Source organism: Mesoplodon bidens (genome assembly GCF_964165515.1).
Source record: "Mesoplodon bidens genome assembly, chromosome: 14".
NCBI classification, from domain to species: Eukaryota; Metazoa; Chordata; class Mammalia; order Artiodactyla; family Ziphiidae; genus Mesoplodon; species Mesoplodon bidens.
In genome coordinates this window covers 77,904,738-77,925,272 of record NC_138170.1, presented here as the reverse complement: position 1 = coordinate 77,925,272, position 20,535 = coordinate 77,904,738, and the positions used below count along the sequence as shown (strand labels likewise).

At 40.2% G+C, this 20,535-nt stretch overlaps 1 protein-coding gene and 1 long non-coding RNA gene across 3 annotated transcripts in view; one reads left to right on the top strand and one right to left on the bottom strand.

The window, feature by feature from the left end:
* Positions 1 to 20,535, top strand: part of LOC308627717 — a 1,107,544-nt gene that overhangs the window by 36,844 nt on the left and 1,050,165 nt on the right. The gene's annotated exons all lie outside the window — the stretch shown is intronic.
* NBAS (NBAS subunit of NRZ tethering complex) overlaps positions 1 to 20,535 on the bottom strand; it is a 342,685-nt gene that overhangs the window by 290,179 nt on the left and 31,971 nt on the right. The window contains exons 10-11 of one of the 2 annotated variants that reach the window (XM_081254070.1): positions 10,054 to 10,192; positions 3,506 to 3,577 (exon numbers count right to left, since the gene is read on the bottom strand). In XM_081254070.1, coding sequence (XP_081110196.1) covers positions 3,506 to 3,577; positions 10,054 to 10,192 — 211 coding nt within the window. The remainder of the gene's footprint in view (positions 1 to 3,505; positions 3,578 to 10,053; positions 10,193 to 20,535) is intronic. The other variant, XM_081254071.1, reaches the window with a different exon arrangement.

Below are 20,535 nucleotides of genomic sequence, written 5' to 3'. Positions count from 1 at the left end.
CTACAGCAGAAATTAACACAAGATTGTAAATCAACTATACTTCAATAAAATTTAAAAAATAAATAAAAATAAATTTAAACTTTCTGGTAACAAAAGAAGCTCAAAAGAAAACAAATAATTTTGACTATTCATATACTCTTCAAAAGATAATATATGCCAGACAACCAGCAGTTGATTATTTTGAATCATGTAAATTTGGGGTATACTAAACCACAATTAAAAAGGACCCACAGGGCTTCGCTGGTGGCGCAGTGGTTGAGAGTCTGCCTGCCGATGCAGGGGACACGGGTTCGTGCCCCAGTCCGGGAAGATCCCACATGCTGCGGAGCAGCTGGGCCCGTGAGCCATGGCCGCTGAGCCTGCACGTCCAGAGCCTGTGCTCTGCAACGGGAGAGGCCACAACAGTGAGAGGCCCGCGTACTGCAAAAAAAAAAAAAAAAAAAGGACCCACAGACTACTAATTATTGGCTCTATGATTATGGATATAAAGAAATTAACAGATCAGAACAGCAGCCACCACTATCATTTATCATGTGCCTGCAAGGTAGCAATCACTGCCTTAGCTATTTTATATATATTCCCTCTAATACTATCCAATCAGTGTTGCTACTCTATAGTCTGACAAGTGAACAGAACAAAATGAACTAAGTATTAACCATGTGGTTACTATATAGGAAAGCACTTCCTCTTTAAAAAAATAGCAGTAGTTAAGAGATAACACATTTTAAAGGAGAAACAGAATTGCTGCCAAACTTGAGTAGTAAAAAAGATCACTCTTTCTGAGATAATAGGTAATTTTTAACTTGAGCTACTTTTAAGTACAACATATCTTGGCTTCTGCTTCTTCAATTGTCCAACTAAGAGTTTAGACAAAAGCCAACAAAAGGTAGTGAAAAAAAGCACTAGATCAAGAGCCAACTCAAGACCAAACCCATCTCTGACACTACCTAGGTAGGTGAGTTTGGGAAAGCCATTTCTCCCGAGGCTTTAATTTCTTCATCAATAAAATAGGCATCATAATGCCATTAATGCAAGCTTCCTCTGAGATCATGCGAAAGGACTTATAAGCTAGAAAGTATTCACAATAATAAGGAATTATTAGATAATCTCTATGAGACCTGTCAGGTCTAAAATGATGGTGCTAAAAATCTATGCCCCATAATTATTTCTGGGCTAGGAACCACTGAGTACAAACAGGATACTCCTATAACATTCAGATATTTACTGAAAGGCCCTGATTTTAGAGTACTACTTTCATAAAGTCTTTTTAAAAAGTCCAAACAGTTAAGGATTCCAGTACCAGGTGCCACAAAGAAAGATCAAAACATAAGGAAAGGGCCTCCCTGGTGGCGCAGTGGTTGAGAGTCCGCCTGCCGATGCAGGGGATACGGGTTCGTGCCCCGGTCTGGGAGGATCCCATATGCCGCGGAGCGGCTGGGCCCGTGAGCCATGGCCGCTGAGCCTGCGCATCCGGAGCCTGTGCCCCGCAACGGGAGAGGCCACAACAGTGAGAGGCCCGCGTACCGCAAAAAAAAAAAAAAAAAAAAAAACATAAGGAAATTAGTTGCTACCTTCTCCCTCCTTCTGTTCAATCATAGAGGATACCAATAAAAACAAGAAAGAGCTGAGTTCCACACAAAAGAATAACCAATAGCAGGAGGCAAGGTAACATGAATCTGGAGTTCCCAGGAGGTAAGAAAGAGTAAAAAGAAGATGGACATTTTATACTGTTTGAACAGAGTTACATTTGCCTATTAATATACCAAATCAACTAATAAACACAGCATTTAATATGTAAAGGATATGGTACAAAGGAAAGTCATGTACCAATATATCAATCCCCAAATAATACTTGTTCTAAACACAATACAATTATGTTGGTCCCAATAAAATAACTACGGAACACAAACAGTTAAGAGACCATGGATCCTACCCCACAGCAAAGTGGAGCATTCTGCAGTGTTCTCCGACACTTCCGGGACTTTGCACATGCTGCGTCCGGCCTGGAAACAACCAGCCTTCCCCTATCCGCCTGAGGAACTCTTACTTCCAAATCAAGTATCACCTCCAGAGTTCAATGGTCCCTCCCTGCACCTCAACGGCGCTTCATATTGTATTACAGGACAGGTTATGAAACGTGTCATATTGTCCTGTTCTACAGCTGCTTCTACATCTGACTCCTGCACTACACTGAGGGCTCCTTGAGGAAGCGCACTGCGTTTTATTCATCTATTTATTCATAGCTCTAACACCACGGCTGGCTCAAAGTGCGTGCTTGCTGACTGACTAAAAGAATAAATAAATGCTGAAACTCCACATAAGTACTAAATTATTATCAAAAGAATTAAAAAATGAACCCTTTAAAATTTGTTAAAGATAGTTATTATTTAGATGGAATTAAAGAGAATGGGAAAGGATCCAAAGTAAAGCTCTCATGCACTATTATGGTAACAGAAAGACAACAGAGGCAACACAGTAAATTAGAAAGAACAAAGTACATGGCAGAGACCAAGGCATTTAGTCTTGCTTATGGTTCTTCACCTGCAAAATGAAGACAAACTGCTTGAAATGACAAAAGAGAATGCTAACTGGAAAACTGTAAACATACAAGGGATTAAAAATGAAAGTGACTTTCCAGACATAAAGAGTCGTGTTATTGCTCAATTCTACAGACAGAATGCCAAACCAACCCAGAAGACATGAATTAGTTGAAGTCAAGGGCAGAGAAATAACTAGAACTCAAAATTTTAAATATATTAAATACAAATGCAGCAAGAGAATACATGTTATATTTCTTACAATTTCCATATTTCTTACAATTTCCCTTAGTTAAGAACTTGAAGGAACGAAAATTAAATTGTTTGATTCCCCCCAAAACAGGAAGGAGTATGATCTGAAGCCCCATGTACGTCAAGACTCTTGTGAGAGCCATGTAGAGGGGATGACTATAAGCATCTCCCTCAGAGAGAGCACCAAAGCGTTATCGGTATATTCAGGATGAAACTGCCAAGCATCTCTGAGATGGATCCATGTTCCTCCTATGGAAGAACAAAACAGTGAAGCCCAGGATCAATGTGGCTCATCCTCCTGAAACATCAATAATCTCAGATTTAGGAAGGAATCTTTTTTTATTTTAAAACCAACAAACGTAAGGGATATGTTATGGACAAGGATACAAAAATTCACAAGATAAAATAAGAAACTTCAAAGATATACAATGATTCCAGGAGACTTCTTTGGGCTATATCCCCAGATCCAAGAGGACTAGAGTCATTCTTTAATTTTTTTTTCTAATTTTCTTTACTGAGATAAGAATGATATAGACAATAAAATGCACAAATCTTCAGTGAACAGCTCCATGAATTCTTATTAATGCATACACCCCTGTAATGTATAATTAAGAGCAAATTCAGATGAAAATCTATAATATTCAAGATTCATTCAACTCCGTCCTTAAGGGGACCCTGGCGAAAGTGTTTTGTAAGGTTAAGCCACTTTGCATTACCTGTTCTTGCCCCTGGCGACTGTAAAACTTGCCACCACTTAACATCCTTAATAATCCCAGGGTCTTTGGTACCTACAAAATAGACACACATCATAAAAAAAAAGATCAATGGAAGGCTTCCTCATTGTTTAAAGGCCTTTCATCATGAAATGAAAACTACAGCATATCTAGTATTCTAAGAAATGGTTAAGAAAATCATGAATAAGTATCAGAAATCTTGGTGAGATTTTGTTTTTGTTTGGGGAAAAAAATCCAACAAGTGACAAATCTTACAAAATGTACCCATAATCAAATGTATTTTTAAATACATACGTAACAAGTCTAGTACAATCTATGAAAATTAGAATCTAATGAGTGGCTCTTCTCAAATGAGACGGGCCCAGGTTACCATTTTATCCTAGCATCACTATGGAGAAGGTCAATACTCCCAACAGAAATTTCATTCATGAAGAAATTGATCCCATACTTGAAAAACACCAGAAAAAAATCAGTGAGAAACAAGTATTTGAAATAATAAAACAAGACTATTTTTGTCTCTAGATTTAAGAAATATACTTAAAGCAAGAGGGAGACGTGTATAATTTTTTAGAAATGGAAAATAAGCATTGTTGAAGTTGTAGAGAATTTGGAACACTGGTACATTGCTGGCAGGAACATAAAACGGTACAACCACTGTGGAAAACAGTCTGGTGGTTCTTCAAAAGTTAAACGGAATTACCATATGACCCAGAAATTCCATCCTACGTATATACCCAAAAGAACTGAAAACAGGTGTTCAAACAAATACCTGTACACACAAATGTTCATAGCAACATTATTCATAATAGCCAAAAAATAGAAACAACTCAAATGTCCACTAACTAACGAATGGATAAACAAAAGGCAGTATATCCATACAATGGAATATTATTCGGTCATAAAAAGGAATGAAGTACTGATGCACACTAACATTTGGATGAACCTCAAAAATGTGTCGCTAAAAGAGAGAAGCCAGACACAGAAGTCTCATATTGTATGATTCCATTCACATGAAAATTTCAAAACAGGTAAATCCATAGAAACAGAAAGCAGACCAGTGATTGCCAGGAGCTGAGGTGAGGGAACAAAAGGGAGTGACTGTTTAATGGGTTTGGTGTTTCCCTTTGGGGTGACAAAAATGTCTTGGACCTAGATAGTGGTGACAGCTGCACAACACAGTGAACGAACTAAATGTCACGGAACTGTACACTTTAAAACATTTAAGGGTCCAGTTTATGTTATAGGAACCTTACTGTAATTTAAAAGAAAAAGGCAAAGGGCAGGGGCAGTATTCTTAAGCTGAGGTTAAAAACGTTCCTACCAGAACTGCTGAGCAGCTGAAGATATTACTGACAGCCTAGCTCCACATTTCCTCCAAAAACAAGAAAATACAAGAAGAGAAAAATAAATCTGCATGAAAACCACCACACCCTCACTTAACCTGAAGATCAAGGATAACTCAAACTTCAAAATCATTGTAAGCAGGGCTTCCCTGGTGGCACAGTGGTTGAGAGTCCGCCTGCCGATGCAGGGGACACGGGTTGGTGCCCCGGTTCCGGGAGGATTCCACGTGCCGCGGAGCGGCTGGGCCCGTGAGCCATGGCCGCTGAGCCTGCGCGTCTGGAGCCTGTGCTCCACAGTGGGAGAGGCCACAGCAGTGAGAGGCCCGCGTACCACAAAAAAAAAAAAAAAAAAAAATCATTGTAAGTAGAAAGAGAAAAACCACCAAACTCCAGTGTGTCATCTCCACTGCTCTTGCCATTCCCACGCTCCCACCCACGCTGACCCAGGCCGACACAGGCTTGTGGTGAGCAAAAGCAGACTGAAAAGACACTGCAGGGTCCAGGAGGACAGAAGCGACAAGCTAGCAAAGGGGACTAAGGTCAATCTAAAACCACTGCCAAAAATTACAGTCTAAGAAAACTTTCCAGAAATGAAAAAAGACCTGAATCTATATATTGAAAGAGTGAACAGGTACCTGGGAAAATTAACCCAGAAAAATCAACTCCGAGAAATATTCCAGGAAGGATACTAGATTTCAAAGATAAAGGAACTCCTCAAGGCCTCCAAACAAAATGGCCAAGTAACATACAAAGAGAAGATAAGTTGACTTGCATCAACTTTTCAAATTCCACATAAAAGCAAAGCAACAATACTGCTGTGTTTTTGTAAAGTTCAGTGAAAGAACAGGTAAACCAAAGAGTTTACACCCAGATAAGTTTTCCTTCAAATGTCCAGGCTATGAAAAACAATTCTGACACACAAGAACTTAAGGAACTCTTCATCTATGAGCCCTTCTCAAAACATCTATTAGAGAATAATTTCATCCAACCAAGAGGTGACTGGGAAAACTTCAAACAAAGGGACAGTGAACATTTTAAAATACATAAATGAACATCTATGACTAAAGAAACATGATGATGAGGGTTGAAATTATCGTATAAATATTGTGTGTTTTGACAAAATAGAAATAATGCAACTAGAAAAGGGAGGAAAAAGGAGAAGGGGAAAATAAAACCAACTAACTGATTGTTGTATAGGCAATTAATAGGAATTAAAGAATACCAATAAACTGATAAACTGGTAAAATACTGGAGGGCACTGATAACATCAGTAAGACAGTTTCAGTGAAATCATGGAGATAAAGCCCCATTCAAGTGAATTCAAGAGAGAAAAGAAAAGTTGGAAATGGATCAAGTAAGATGACTCTTGAACATGCTGAAGGAAAGGAACAAATGGGCTGGTAGCAGGATTTAGTAGGTTCTAAGTCCCCTAAAACTAAAGAGTTTTTACAATGGGAAAAATAAATGCATGTTGTTTGCTGATAAACCTAATGGGCAGCAAGATTCATGATTTGGATAAACATCCTTCAATTAGCAAGTGTGAGATCCAGTGGACAAACGGAGGAGCTGGCCTTGGCTGGTGCAAGTACAGCTCATCTGTAATAATAAAAGAAAAGGTACGGAAATTAGGCGCATATGTAGGCAGATGGTAGGATCTTATGAAAGTATTCTGATTACTTCTGTTTTCTCAGGGAAACAGGATTTCAAAAAACCCTGTGTTCTTTCCGGAACAACATTCTATACTGAAAAGGAAGCAGCATCAATAACAAAAAAGTCAGTTTTGTTCATTTTTTATACATTTTTTCCAAAATTTCCACCTTAATAATACAAATAGATAATAATTAACACTGTAGAACATTTTATTGTTTATCAACGGCCTTCACATATATTACCTCATTTGATCCTGGCAAGAGCCTTAAGACACCAGTGGTAAGTGCTGAGCTAGAATTCCAATCCCAACCTTCTGACTCCTGAGCCGGGCTCCTTCCTTCCCCCCAGTGACTGAACTCTCCCCTGGTATATGCTATAGCTTCTTGCCCTTATTTGTGGGCACAGCTGTACCTTCAGTACAGTAAACCCCTTGAGGGCTGCTATCTGTATGTTCTGATACCTGCATCGGTGATTTGATGTTGAACAAATGAATAAATAAAACTATCTCCTCTAGATGACACGGACATTAATTTGGAAACTTTGCTCAAGGCATATATGGAATTTTGCATAGCCTCTTTTACAACCCAGCAGCCTTGTGAGAGATGAGAATATATGTGTCAGCAGCATTTTTCGGTCGATCTCCACCCAAAAACAATAGCAGCCTTAAACAAACAATAAGAGGTTCGATGCAAACAATATCTGCCACCTGACAAGAGGAACTAATCTTACAGTTTCAAATTACTTTGAGGTAGGGGAAGGCTACACAGAATGATTGTGAGTTTAGCTGCAAGACACATTAAAAAGGCACTAACATAATTAAAGTACACTTGCAGCATTTCAAGAAGTTTATCATACGGTGAAGCACTCAATTTGCAATTCAGTACTTCCCCCCACTTATTTTGTCACTGCACAAGCAATTTTCTTTTAAGAGACTCCAATATTGAAGCTTCAGGCCAGAGAGGGAAGGACCATACCTAGCAGAGCAGATTCCAATACTTCAGTAAGGAGCAAAGTGAAAACACAGAGAATTTAAAGAAGCCACGGTGGAAAAAGGTTTCATAGTACGTGACAGTCCTCCGTGCCTTCCCCTGTCCCAGACTCTGTCACAAATATACTTGATTACACCATATTGAAATGGCCCTTCACAGTTTGCCTACTTTCTCTCGCCTTATATCCTCCATACTTACCATTTCTCTTTTTTTCCCTCAACCTTTAATTTTGACAAATTTCCTAGCTACTGAAAAGTTGAAATGATTATACAATACCAGTATACCTTTTACCTGAGTTCACCAATTATTAACATTTAGCCACATTTGCTTTATCTGTGTGTATGTATACTTTTTTAAAAATTGTTTTTTGACTGAACCATTTAAAAATAAGCTACAGGGACTTCCCTGGCGGTCCAGTGGTTAGTACTCGGTGCTTTCACTGCTGAGGGCGTGTGTTCAATCACTGGTTGGGGAACTAAGATCCTGCAAGCCACGTGGCGCAGCCAAAAATAAAATTAAAAAATAAAAAAATAAGCTGCAGACATCACACTCAGACAGAGTTAAGCTGCAGACATCACACTCAGACAGAGTCAAGACATAACATTGTTCAAACTCCTTTCAGGATCTGCCCTGATACATCTCACATATAAAATGACAAGCTGGGTGTGAAAGCGGAGAGAGGAACATGACTAAATTATAACAAATACGAAATAACATGTCCAACTGCTAACTCACTCTTTTTAAAAAAATAAATTATGGGATAATCATCACAGCATAAATTTGACAATGCCAATGAGATGTATGTAATTTCACATGCGGAGTGAGGAGAGTGCTAAACAGGAGATACAAAATCTGGTTCCACCCCTGCTGCCCTATTTTTAGTTGTTAGGATCTCCCAGGGCCTTAGGCTCCTCATCTGTGAAATGTGGCTAATAACACTCAAACTGGACTCCTTGCAGGATCCTGCAGAGAGAATAAATGGGTGCTAGAGTGAGTAGAGGGACCGTGAATGGAAGAAAGAGCACACGACACAGTACTGTATAAACCGACGTACGAATATAAACTGTTTTAAGGTCTGGTGCCATATTGAACCAGTAAGTTGACCTAATTTAAAAAAAAAAAAAAAACCCTACTACTTCGTTGGGTTAAATTCACAATCACATATTTCAGCATATGCTAAAAACTAAAGAAAATAATTAACGGAAGCTTACTATGATTGCTAAAGATTTCTTTTCAAAAGTACTTCTTCACTAGTTCTTCAACATGAAAACATTTAACCATTGTTTTACAGGATTATTTTGAAATCAGTATATTTGGAGGCAGAAATAATGGAACAAATACATTCACAGGAATAACTAGCATAGCACGTTCACTTACACCATGTTTCACCTTAATTTCTTGGTTTCTTCCCTCATTAGAAAAATACTGTATCTGAGTGCCCACCAGATATCAGGCTAAGCACAGGGTACGTAATTATGATCATACAGTTTATATTAAAAAAGCCAAGATATATATTATCACAGAGGGGCCAATATGGTAGAAACAATTAATATTCACTAATATCTAGTTTTTCTTGCCTTTCTGGACACACAGAAAGCTACTTCCCAGGCCCCTTGAAGGGAGGAGGGGCCACATGATGAGTTTCAGTAAATGAACTGCGAGCAGAAGTGATGCCAGTTCTGCTGTAAGACGGTTAAAAAGTCCCACCTTTTAGTCCTCTCCTCCCCCTCCTAAGGCCATAAACTGAGACAGTGGGCCCTCAGGAGGTCACCAGCCTCCACATATCCTTTAGTCATCACTTGGAACGAGCTGTTTAGGGTAGTCATGATATCAACAGCAGGCTTTGCCACAAATAAGGAACACACTTTCATGGGGTAACCCACAGAAATGTCAGGATTTTTCATTTGTTTGTTTATGTGGCTGTTTTTATTATCACAACAGAGCCTAGCCTATACTGACTATTACAGCATAAAGGAGTGACTGACAGAAAACAGAAACTCAATTAAAGAATGGATAAATGAATGGTTGGATGAACAGTACTGATCAATCTGGAACAAAATGGAAGAAGGAAGGCAGTTACGAACTTGAACAGGGGAACTCATGTCAGCATCTGTACCCCCATTCTGCCACTCGCTAGTGGGGTGACCCAGCTAAATTTCACTTTCCTCATCAACAGACTGTAGCTACTAACAATACCTACCTCAAAGGGTTACTGAGAATTAAATGAGCTACTACACGTAACAGCACTCAGAACAGCAGCCGGCACATCGAAAGGGACTTAATAAATGTTAATGTCTAAATAAGCAAACGCAAGTAATGGGATTACGCTTAGGCTGTTTTTCTGATATCTGCAAATATTGTTACTAAAAATGAGACCCAAGTTAAATAAAACATGCTTTAGATAAATTTGATATTTGAAAGAAGTCCTAAAATTTCACTTGCATTAGGTTACTTTCTTCATTTAAGGCAAATTGTTTCCTTCTCCGTATCTTACAAAGGGCTTATCTAAGACCTATTAGCAAAGTGAAATACCACAAGGAAGACTTACTGCAGTGACCCCGTCTCCACCATAAGTAACTGGCTTATAATAAGGTGATCCTGAAAGAACTCTCCAGGCAGAGAGTCCACAGCTAGCAGCTTTTGGTAGGCCCACTTCAGCAGTTTCACATCCACCGACCAGTAAAAGTCTAAAAAAGAGAAAGATAAAAAGAATTGATAAATTACAAATAGGAACAAGACAACATCAAAACAAAGAGAGCAGAAACCTTCACAAGGAAAACTGAAATAAAATTAGTATATACTAATCCTAGAAGGTAAATATTTTAGAGGAAACAACCAATAGAAAACCAGATGGGTTTTCAACTAGAATTTCACCTTCATTTACACATTCAAATATCTGAAACTCAGATGAGAACTTAGAATGAGAAAAAAAATGTTTTCAGGTTGGCCACTGAATATCTAAGGAACTATATCAACACCAATAAACTTTAATAAACAGATATGTCACCTCACATAGACACATAGTATTAGTTACAGCAGTGCATCGGAAGCAATGAGGGCACAATTACAGATGCTAGAAAGAAATGACAGCTGGGATTGCTGTGGATGGGACACTGATAACTATACTGAAATAAGACTGTATATTATGACTGGTTCACTTTTCTGTTTGTTATACTTCATTGCAATTAGAGGCCAGTTACCAACACAACAAGCAGTCTAACAAGTACTAAAAGTTAAAAGACTATGTGACCACTATACAAACTAAGCTGATTAATAATGGAACCCAACAGTCATGATTTTTAAAGTTAAGTCATGTTTAGTAAATCTGGCAGGGAACGTATAAGATATCATAATCACCTACAGAAAAAAGAAAAATGTTTGAAAGTAAAACTTCTGATATATTAAAGGAAAACACTTGCTGTCTCCAATAACAATAAGGCAATGGAGTAACAGAAGAGAGAAGCCACATCCTTCTTAATGTCTCAATTTTTTAAAAAGGCCCTCCCTACAGGCAGGACACTCCCTGCTGCTTAAGAAAAAGAACAGGTTTCTCTGGTCATGTCCACACAACGCTCCCCCCTACACAATCTACCACTATCCCAAATAACAGAAAACAACATCAGGCTCCCTTTACATCAAAACGTACCTGATATCTACCATCACCAGGCCCCCACTGTGTCAAAAAAAGGGATGCACTTCCTCACACAACAAATTAATGCTTATCTTTTTCTTGACCATGCTCATAGATAAAACAAAACTTTAAAAATGTTAGTTTCTGCATAGAAATCAAAAGGGGGAAGGAAATGACACTTCCTAAGACTCCTCAGAGTTGGCATATCAAAAGACTGACTTGGTTTTATGGTTATGTTAACCAATGATAACTCTTAAATTTTCTATAATTCTAAGTACCTCATGAGGTAACACCATGAGTTACTCAATATAGCCTGCTGAGACCATCAGTAGAAGGGTATGCACAAGGGCAGTCAGACAGAGCTCTACATGTTAGTGCAGAAAGCAACACCTGTCCTCTGTTAATTCTGCTTACCTTGTGGAGCAAGCAGAATAATGGCCCCCAGAGATGTCCATGTCTTAATCTCTAGAACCTGTGAACATGTTGCATCACGTGGATTTAAGGTTGCTAAGCAAATGACCTTAAAACAGGGAGATTATCCTGGATTTTCCAGGTGACCCAAATAACCACAAAAGTCCTTAAAAGCACAAGAGGGAAGCAGGAGAGTCAGTGTCACAGTGATGTGATGTGAGAAAAAGATTTGCCCAGTCACTGCTGGTTTTGAGGATAGAAGGGGCCAAGGAAGCTGGGCTGCTCTAGAAGCTGGCAAAGGTAAGAAGACAGATTGTCCCCCTGAGCCTCCAGCGAGGACACAGCCCTGCTGACACCCTGATCTTAGTTCAGTGAGACCCATTTCGGACTTCTCACCTCCAGAAATGTAACATAAATTTATTTTAAGCCCCTAAATTTGTGGTAATCTGTTAGAGCAACCACAGAAAACTAACACACATCTTGTTATTTCCCAGCCCCGGAACTCAGACAGCCTGTCAGTCTCTAATTCCACCAACTGCCCTCTTCTCATTTGACCACCTTCCTTTCTTTTTTTTCTTCACTCTTAATGAGATATAACTGACATACAGCACTGTATAAGCTTAAGGTATACAGCATAATGATCTCTTTTTCTGTCAGTCTGTTTTTGAAGCACAAGTGACCTACAACACCATGTTAGTTCTTATTCTGAACTAAGCTAACAACAGTAAAAAAAACAACAATAATAATTTTTTAAAATCTCATCTCTACATATACTCTCAGATATAAAACTTTCAAAACTGCATAAAACCCTTTTAGGTTTAGCCATAGAGCTTAGCCCAACTCAAAGTCTCAACATTCATAAAGTAATGTAAATGTGCTTCATTCGCAAACACAACTTGAGCCTTCAATCAAAGCCTTTTTCCTACTGCTTTTATATATATAGTCTAACAAGTTTCCATCACAGCAAATCATAAGCAACAAACTTTGAGAAGATGCTTGAAGCAACCCGCTGGGCTATTTCTACCCTCCTCCAGTCCTCAGAGCTAACACATAATTAACCCTGTTCACCAGGGCAAAAGAGATTTTGGTCCAAAGTCAAGGTAGGAGTACGAGTATTACTTGCCTATAGCAACCATTCTGCTCAAATGATTTTTACACCAAAACAATTTCAAAAAAAATAAGTAGACCGAATGCAGATAAAATCATATCATTCCTCTGGCTCTAACTACCAATTTGAAAAAAATACAGTTGAAAAAAGAAAAATACTTCAAACAACACTTCAAAGATGCAATCTAAACAATGGGAAATCTAAATGTAAAATAGATAGCTAGTGGGAAACAGCTACATAGCACAGGGAGATCAGCTCAGTGCTCTGTGATGACCTAGAGGGGTGGGATAAGGAGGGTGGGAGGGAGACGCCAAGAGGGAGGGGATATGGGGATATATGTATGCATATGGCTGATTCACATTATTATTATACGGCAGAAACTAACACAACATTGTAAAGCAATTATACTCCAATGAAGATATTAAAAATAAATAAATAAAAATAAACAATGGGAAATCTAAAAAGTCTACACAGTAGAAAACTACAGAATAAATGACCTGGCTTCTTCCGAACACACACACACACACACACACACACACACACTCTCTCTCTCTCTCTCTCTCTCTCTCTCTCTCTCTCTGTAAGAGTGAGAGCGGAGGAGAGAATGGAGAGCAGATCAATGAATTAAAAGAGAACACAGTTTGGATATTTGAAGATATGGACAAATTATTGTTAATTATCTTTGTATATGACAATGGTTTCATGTTTATGTTTTGGGTTTTTTTTTTGCAGTACGCGGACCTCTCACTGTTGTGGCCTCTCCCCTTGCGGAGCACAGGCTCCGGACGCGCAGGCTCAGCGGCCATGGCTCACGGGCCCAGCCGCTCCGCGGCATGTGGGATCTTCCCGGACCGGGGCACGAACCCGTGTCCCCTGCATCGGCAGGCGGACTCTCAACCACTGCGCCACCAGGGAAGCCCTATGGTTTTTTTTTTTTTTTAATATTTTATTTATTTATTTGGTTGCTACAGGTCTTAGTTGCGGCAGGTGGGCTCCTTAGTTGCACTTGCCAGCTCCTTAGTTGCGGCACATGAACTTTTAATTGTGGGATGCATGTGGGATCTAGTTCCCTGACCAGGGGTCGAACCCCGGCCCCCTGCATTGGGAGCGCAGAGTCCTAACCACTGTGCCACGAGGGAAGTCCCCCTATGTTTTTTTAGAGTCCTTATTGTTTAGAAATACACACTGAAATATTCAGATGAAATACTACGCTGTTCAGAATTTACTTCATGATATTCTAGGCACAGGAGGGTGGAGGCTCGGCTGAGGCCATAGATGAGATGAGGCTGGCCACAGTCGACTGTTAAACTGAATGGCAGGCACAAGGGAGTCAGTATATTCTGTGAACATGCTTCAAATTTTCCATAAGGAACTTTTTTTTCAAAAGTCAGTTTGTTAGGAAAAACTCCTCTGAATAAATAGAAACAAAACAGGTAATTTTGAATATCTACATTTCTGAATATAGTCATAGTACTTTTTCAAACGGAAAACATGTGATTCTCATAAAAACATATCTTTAAAAACCAGTAGCCTATTGTTATAATAAAAATAAAACACTATTTGAGAATTCAACAAATCTCTAAAGGGCCAGGATAAAGCAGATCCTGATAATGAAATAATTTTTCTCTACTCAGTGTACAACATTGACCATGTATAAATAAATATATATTTTTTATAATAACCATATAATTCTTTTCTCAAGGGGTTGAGCATTACTATTTAGTTTGCACTACTATGTCATGGAGAGGACAGATGTCATATTTAATTTTCAGATTTTAAAATATACGTATAAAACTTTACGTTGCCTGACTGTGGAAGGAGAGCTAACTGAGATTTCAGATTTCTTCTTATCTCGTGGTCTTGATACTAGAAGACACTTCCTCCCTATGAATTCTGATAAACATGGCCGTGAATAGATCAAATTGGTTACAACAAGATAAGCTTGATTAAAAATAAAAGAGATTCGGGCTTCCTTGGTGGCGCAGTGGTTGAGAGTCCACCTGCCGATGCAGGGGACACGGGTTCGTGCCCCAGTCCGGGAAGATCCCACATGCCGCGGAGCGGCTGGGCCCATGAGCCATGGCCACTGAGCCTGCGCGTCCGGAGCCTGTGCCCTGCAACGGGAGAGGCCACAACAGTGAGGGGCTCGCGTACCGCAAAAAAAATAAAAATAAAAAATAAAAGAGATTCTATTTTTAGTTTTTTGAGACCCAGCAATCCCACTACTGGGCATACACCCTAAGAAAACCATAATTCAAAGAGACATGTGCCACAATGTTCACTGCAGCAGTATTTACAATAGCCAGGACATGGAAGCAACCTAAATGTCCATCAACACATGAATGGATAAAGAAGATGTGGCACCTATATACAATGGAATATTACTCAGCCATAGAAAGAAACGAAATTGAGTTATTTGTAGTGAGGTGGATGGACCTAGAGTCTGTCATACAGAGTGAAGTCAGAAAGAGAAAAACAAATACCGTATACTAACACATATATATGGAATATAAAAAACAAACAAACAAACAAACTGGTACTTGATGAACCTAGTGGCAGGTCAGGAATAAAGACACAGACATAGAGAATGGACTTGAGGACACGGGGTGGGGAGGGGGAAGCTGGGGCAAAGTGAGAGTAGCATGGACATATATACACTACCAAATGTAAAATAGATAGATAGTGGGAAGCAGCCGCATAGCACAGGGAGATCAGCTCAGTGCCTTGTGTCCACCTAGAGGGATGGGATAGGGAGGGTGGGAGAGAGACTCAAGAGGGAGGGATATGGGGTTATACGTATGCATATGGCTGATTCACTTTGTTGTACAACAGAAACTAACACAGTATTGTGAAGCAATTATCCTCCAATAAAGATGTATTAAAAGATAAATAAAAATAAAAGAGATTCAATAACTGCTTCCAAACAGCCTTTCCTCCATTCATGCCAGACTGAAGAGTAGGTGGAAGGAAGGCAGAATGATGGAGCTAATCGTGGATTGTTCCCACCAGATGCTATGGCAGCTCTGGGACACTGATGCTCCAGCTCCAAGACCGTGCATGTGTTCACCCGCGCAGACAGACATGTGTGTGCTTACTTGTGTTTAAACGGAGGGGGTACTGAGATGCGTTCATCAACATATTCACAAAACGGGTAACCAGCAGCTATTCTGTGCCAGGCAATGTGCAGGGCACTGAGTATACAGAGATGAACAAGGTCTGCTCCCTGCATTCAGAAAGCTCACTCGCTCATTAAGGGCACATAAAAAGAAAGAACAGCTGAGAGCCTAGAATTAAGTGGTGCGAAGATAATAGCCATATATGGAGATAACCCAGTCCACATCTACTGAAGGGTTATCTTCAGTTATACGTGCCAAGGGGTATCAATCCCACTTCAAGATGTTAATTTGGTCCATTACTTTATTGATTCACAGGACTCAGTGCTGACCAGGGCTCAGCTACAAGTGATTTAGGAAAACAAAAGCAGGTTGGCAGTGATGCCTGGCCTAGTAAACCTTCTTCATCATGATCACAGTGTTAGAACAGGCTTCCTGGGCAACTCTAGCCAAAGTGAAGTAACACCATGTAACTAAACTGAAAACAGTCAATGGAAATGAGAGAAGTCCGAGGCCCAGCACCATATATGCAATAAATGTCTCCTGAGTGAGTGAGTGAATTTAAAGCTCCAACTTCCTCCTGAAGTAGCACAGAGAGAAACATGTTACAGACCCCCCTCTTCCCCCTGCCCGTCCTCATCCTTGCTAGGTTTCAGCAGTAAGATATGAGAAGATGAGTCAGGGAGAACAGGGTCCTGGTAACAGGAGTGGGGAGTCACAGTGATAAAGAGGGCAGCAGTGGGCTTCCCTGGTGGCACAGTGGTTGAGAGTCCGCCTGCCAGTGCAGGGGACGCGGGTTCGGGCCCCGGTCCAGGAAGATCCCACATGCCGCGGAGCGGCTGGGCCTGTGAGCCATGGCCGCTGAGCCTGCGCGTCCGGAGCCTGTGCTCCGCAACGGGAGAGGCCACAGCGGTGAGAGGCCCGCGTACCGCAAAAAAAAAAAAAAGAGGGCGGCAGACAACGCTAAGGCGAGAATCTCGTAAAGGAAAACATCAGGGAGAAAATTTCAAAATGTTCCTGAAGGACACAGAGTTATACACCATGTTCTTTGACAAACTCTCAGTACCTTAAAGATGCCAATTCTTCTTACTCTATAAATTGAAAGAAATTTCAAATAAAATCCCAACAGAACTTCTTATGGAACTGAACAAGCTGATGTAATGGAACTAGACAATATAAAATTCACATGGGAGAGCAGAGTTCTAAAAAGAGCCAACTCCATTCACACTGATTACCTTTCCCTTGATGGCTTGTGCTTTGTGCATCCTGACCTGTCAAAAACTTTCCTACCCTAGTGTCATTAGGATGTTCTCCTTCAAATTTGACCATATTAAAATCTAAAATTTCTCTCCATAAAGTGCAAAGACAAGGCACACACCAGGAAAAGTTACTTATAAAACATAAAACTAACAGAGTATATGTTTTAGCAGACAGAATCCATAAAGATCTCCCACAACCAGCCCAAAAGAAAAACGGACAAAGAATAAGCAAGTCACAAGAAGAGAAACACAAAGCCAGTAATGCAGATCAAAGCAACAAAGATTTATGCCAGCCACCCTCTATGCTTAGAGACACAGTAACTCTCATAAAACTATTGGTAAGACTGTAGTAATCATTTTGGAGAATGATATGACAATATCTAAAAAATGCACCCCTTCCCAAAAAATACCCCAAATTGAGTTCTAAGACAACTCTAGAGAAATTCTTACACAGGTATGTTTATCTCTTGGTAAAAGAATACCTCATGTAGCACTATTTATAATGCAGAAAAATTAGAAATCTTTTAAATGTTTAAAAGGGATAAATAAATTCATTAAACTGTTCAGGGAAACATACAGTGTAAAAAGAACAAATATAAAAATACATACTGGAAGGTCGCACACTAAAACCATGAGAGCAGGCTGCCTCTAGAAAGGGAAAGTGAGACAGAGGAATGGAAGTAGGAAATTTTGTCTGTACCATTGTCTCTCTTTTATTTATATATCTGGGTATAACTATACACATACATACACACACACCTTAAGTAAAAAATATAATCTCAATATTCGTTAATGCTGGGTAGTAGGTACTTAGGTGTTCATTAAATCATTCCCTGTACTATTCTCTCTGCTTCTAACTTAAAAAGAGGAAAATCAAGATACAGTATCCCAAATGATGTACATAAATTTCTCCCAGTTAATGAAGTCCAAGAGAAAAAAAATCAGTAAACTGGCTGTAACGCTTAGCATCAACCCACAAGTCTAGTCAAATACTGAAAATGAAATTAGCATATCATTTGCTCTGTGACATTTTGAAGCTGTTTATATGTTTATAGTTACATCTTAAGCAATCTGTGATTTACTACTGAAAGGATAACTAGATTTTTGCAAAACTTAAAACCGCAGACAATACTGCAGAAAATAACTTATATCATCAATGTTATTTTCTGTTGCAGTAAGCTCCTCCACCCAGAAATATTTACATGCAGTGGTGAGCAAAACCTCCTTAAATATACAGTATTTGGCTCTTATGTACTTACTTCAGGAATCACATTTTGAAGCAAGTGATTATTTTTAAATTATTCTATAAAGACGTAAAGCAATATGGAATTTCTATAGTACATATTAAATTCTGAAGACTAAAGCCCTCGATGTGTAGGAGTTTAAACTACTCGTTAACAAAAACACGAGAGTAGGAGAAAGAACTTTCCCAATAATCTTCAACCTCAAAATTTTGTGGACAATACGAAAATCATGGGTCTAGGAATCAGGTGTATCAGGTTCAAATACCTTTGCAACAGAGTAACTGTAATATTAGTTTCCTTCATCCCATCAAAATTTATAAATGCAAACCACGTGCTAAGCAATAGGAATGTGCAAGACAAATAAAGAGCTTGCTTAATAAACCACTTCTAGTTCTCAGAATCAATTTGTAGAGTCGTGTTTAGCTCTCCCAGTGCGTTAGTACCAATCATGGGGTGAGGCCCGGGGGCACCCTCCTTTCTCAGATGGCTGTGGACACATATTCATACACAAGAACGACAACGAGCACTGTCCACTCCAGGGGAAGGACAAGCCAACCCAGACCACTGCTGCAGGGACCCTTGAGTTCGGCACAAAAAGAGCCTTAAGGGGCTTCCCTGGTGGCGCAGTGGTTGAGAGCCCGCCTGCCGATGCAGGGGACACGGGTTCATGCCCCGGTCCGGGAAGATCCCACATGCCGCGGAGCGGCTGGGCCCGTGAGCCATGGCCGTTGGGCCTGCGCGTCCAGAGCCTGTGCTCCGCAACGGGAGAGGCCACAACAGCGCGAGGCCCACATACCTCAAAAAAAAAAAAAAAAAAAAAGAGCCTTAAGGACCAATTAAGTGTGTGGAGGAAGAAGTCAAGGAAGGCTTCACAGGGTAACACCAGAGCAAGGGTTCTCCTTTCAACAACTTCCCAAACATATAAAGGGATCAGGTAAAGAGCCAGCTCCGCCAAGAGAACACGACGTACAGGAGCACGGAGACGAGTCTGTAAACGGTGTGCTGGGAGGATGGTGAGAAACGCAGTGAGTGCGCCCAGCCTGTGAAAGGCGAGCATGGGTAGCAGGGTAGAAAGTTCGAAGGGTCCTTAACAGTACAGAATGGTTTACCCTGCTCGCTTCCCGAGCACATTATCACCTGCTACCTTCAAAACGGTAAGAGTTACTTAAATCATGCGTCCATCACTAAACGTTAAGCCATTCGGGCACAGAGACCGTGTCTGTATCCTTCAAAGCGTTTACCACAGCTGTTTCATTCAGGAAACATCTATCCGTGCACTACATGCCCAGAACTGCAGGGGCACCAAGATAAATCCGACCCAGAGCCCCCCGTCGTCCTTGGCTTAACCTCTCCAGGCTTCAGTTCTCCCACCTGAGAAATGAACGGGCTGAGCTACATGATGGATGACACTCGTTGCCAGCTCTGACATTCTAAGAGTCTCAAATTCAAAGCAGGAATGCAGGTATCAGACAAGAAAAATAAACTGTAAGCGATGGAGCCAAAAAACACAAGGAGTGAATTACATGAGCAGGAGTAAAGGCAGAGGCCAGGGCAGAGCAAGAGGCAGTGAGAAGAGGGTGGCCAGGCCCATCCGAGGAAAGAAAGGGAGGGACGGAATGTGTGCCCCACGCATCACACCGGACGTGATCTGGATGCCCTGGGAGAGCTAAAGGTGACCCTACAAATTGATGACAAGAAGAGTTATAACTAGTTTATTCAGAAGGGTCTTCAGTCTAGTAATTGTTGACAAAAATCTGCCATCTAGTGGCTTAAAACTCCTTAAAGCCAAGGAAACGAATTTGAAATAATAGAGCAAGAAACTCTTGTATGTTCCCTGTCCAATGACCAATGGGCTTGTGGCATACAACCAGCAAGGAAGGGGGAAAAGAAAAGGAAAGAAAGGAAAAAGGAAAGAAGGAAAGAAAGAAAGAAAGAAGAAAAAAATTACATGCCCCCAAATTAAAAGTACTTAAGACCATGCCTGGCAAAGTAAGGGCTCAAAAACTGTTACCTACTACCTTCACAGCTAGAAGCCGTTCTTCTCCTGGGATCATAGAAATGTTCCCAATTTTAATTCATTCTAATTTGATCTTAAATATTCTTTGCTACAAAAATCTTACTAGTTCAATATTAAAAGTTCTGTTCATCTTGGATTTCTTGAATGTCTCTGCCCCTGTTGCCATCCTTCACTCCACAGCTGATGACAATGATCATCATCTAAAAACTTAATTCCCTCCCCATCATTACGATGGATTTAGGCAACT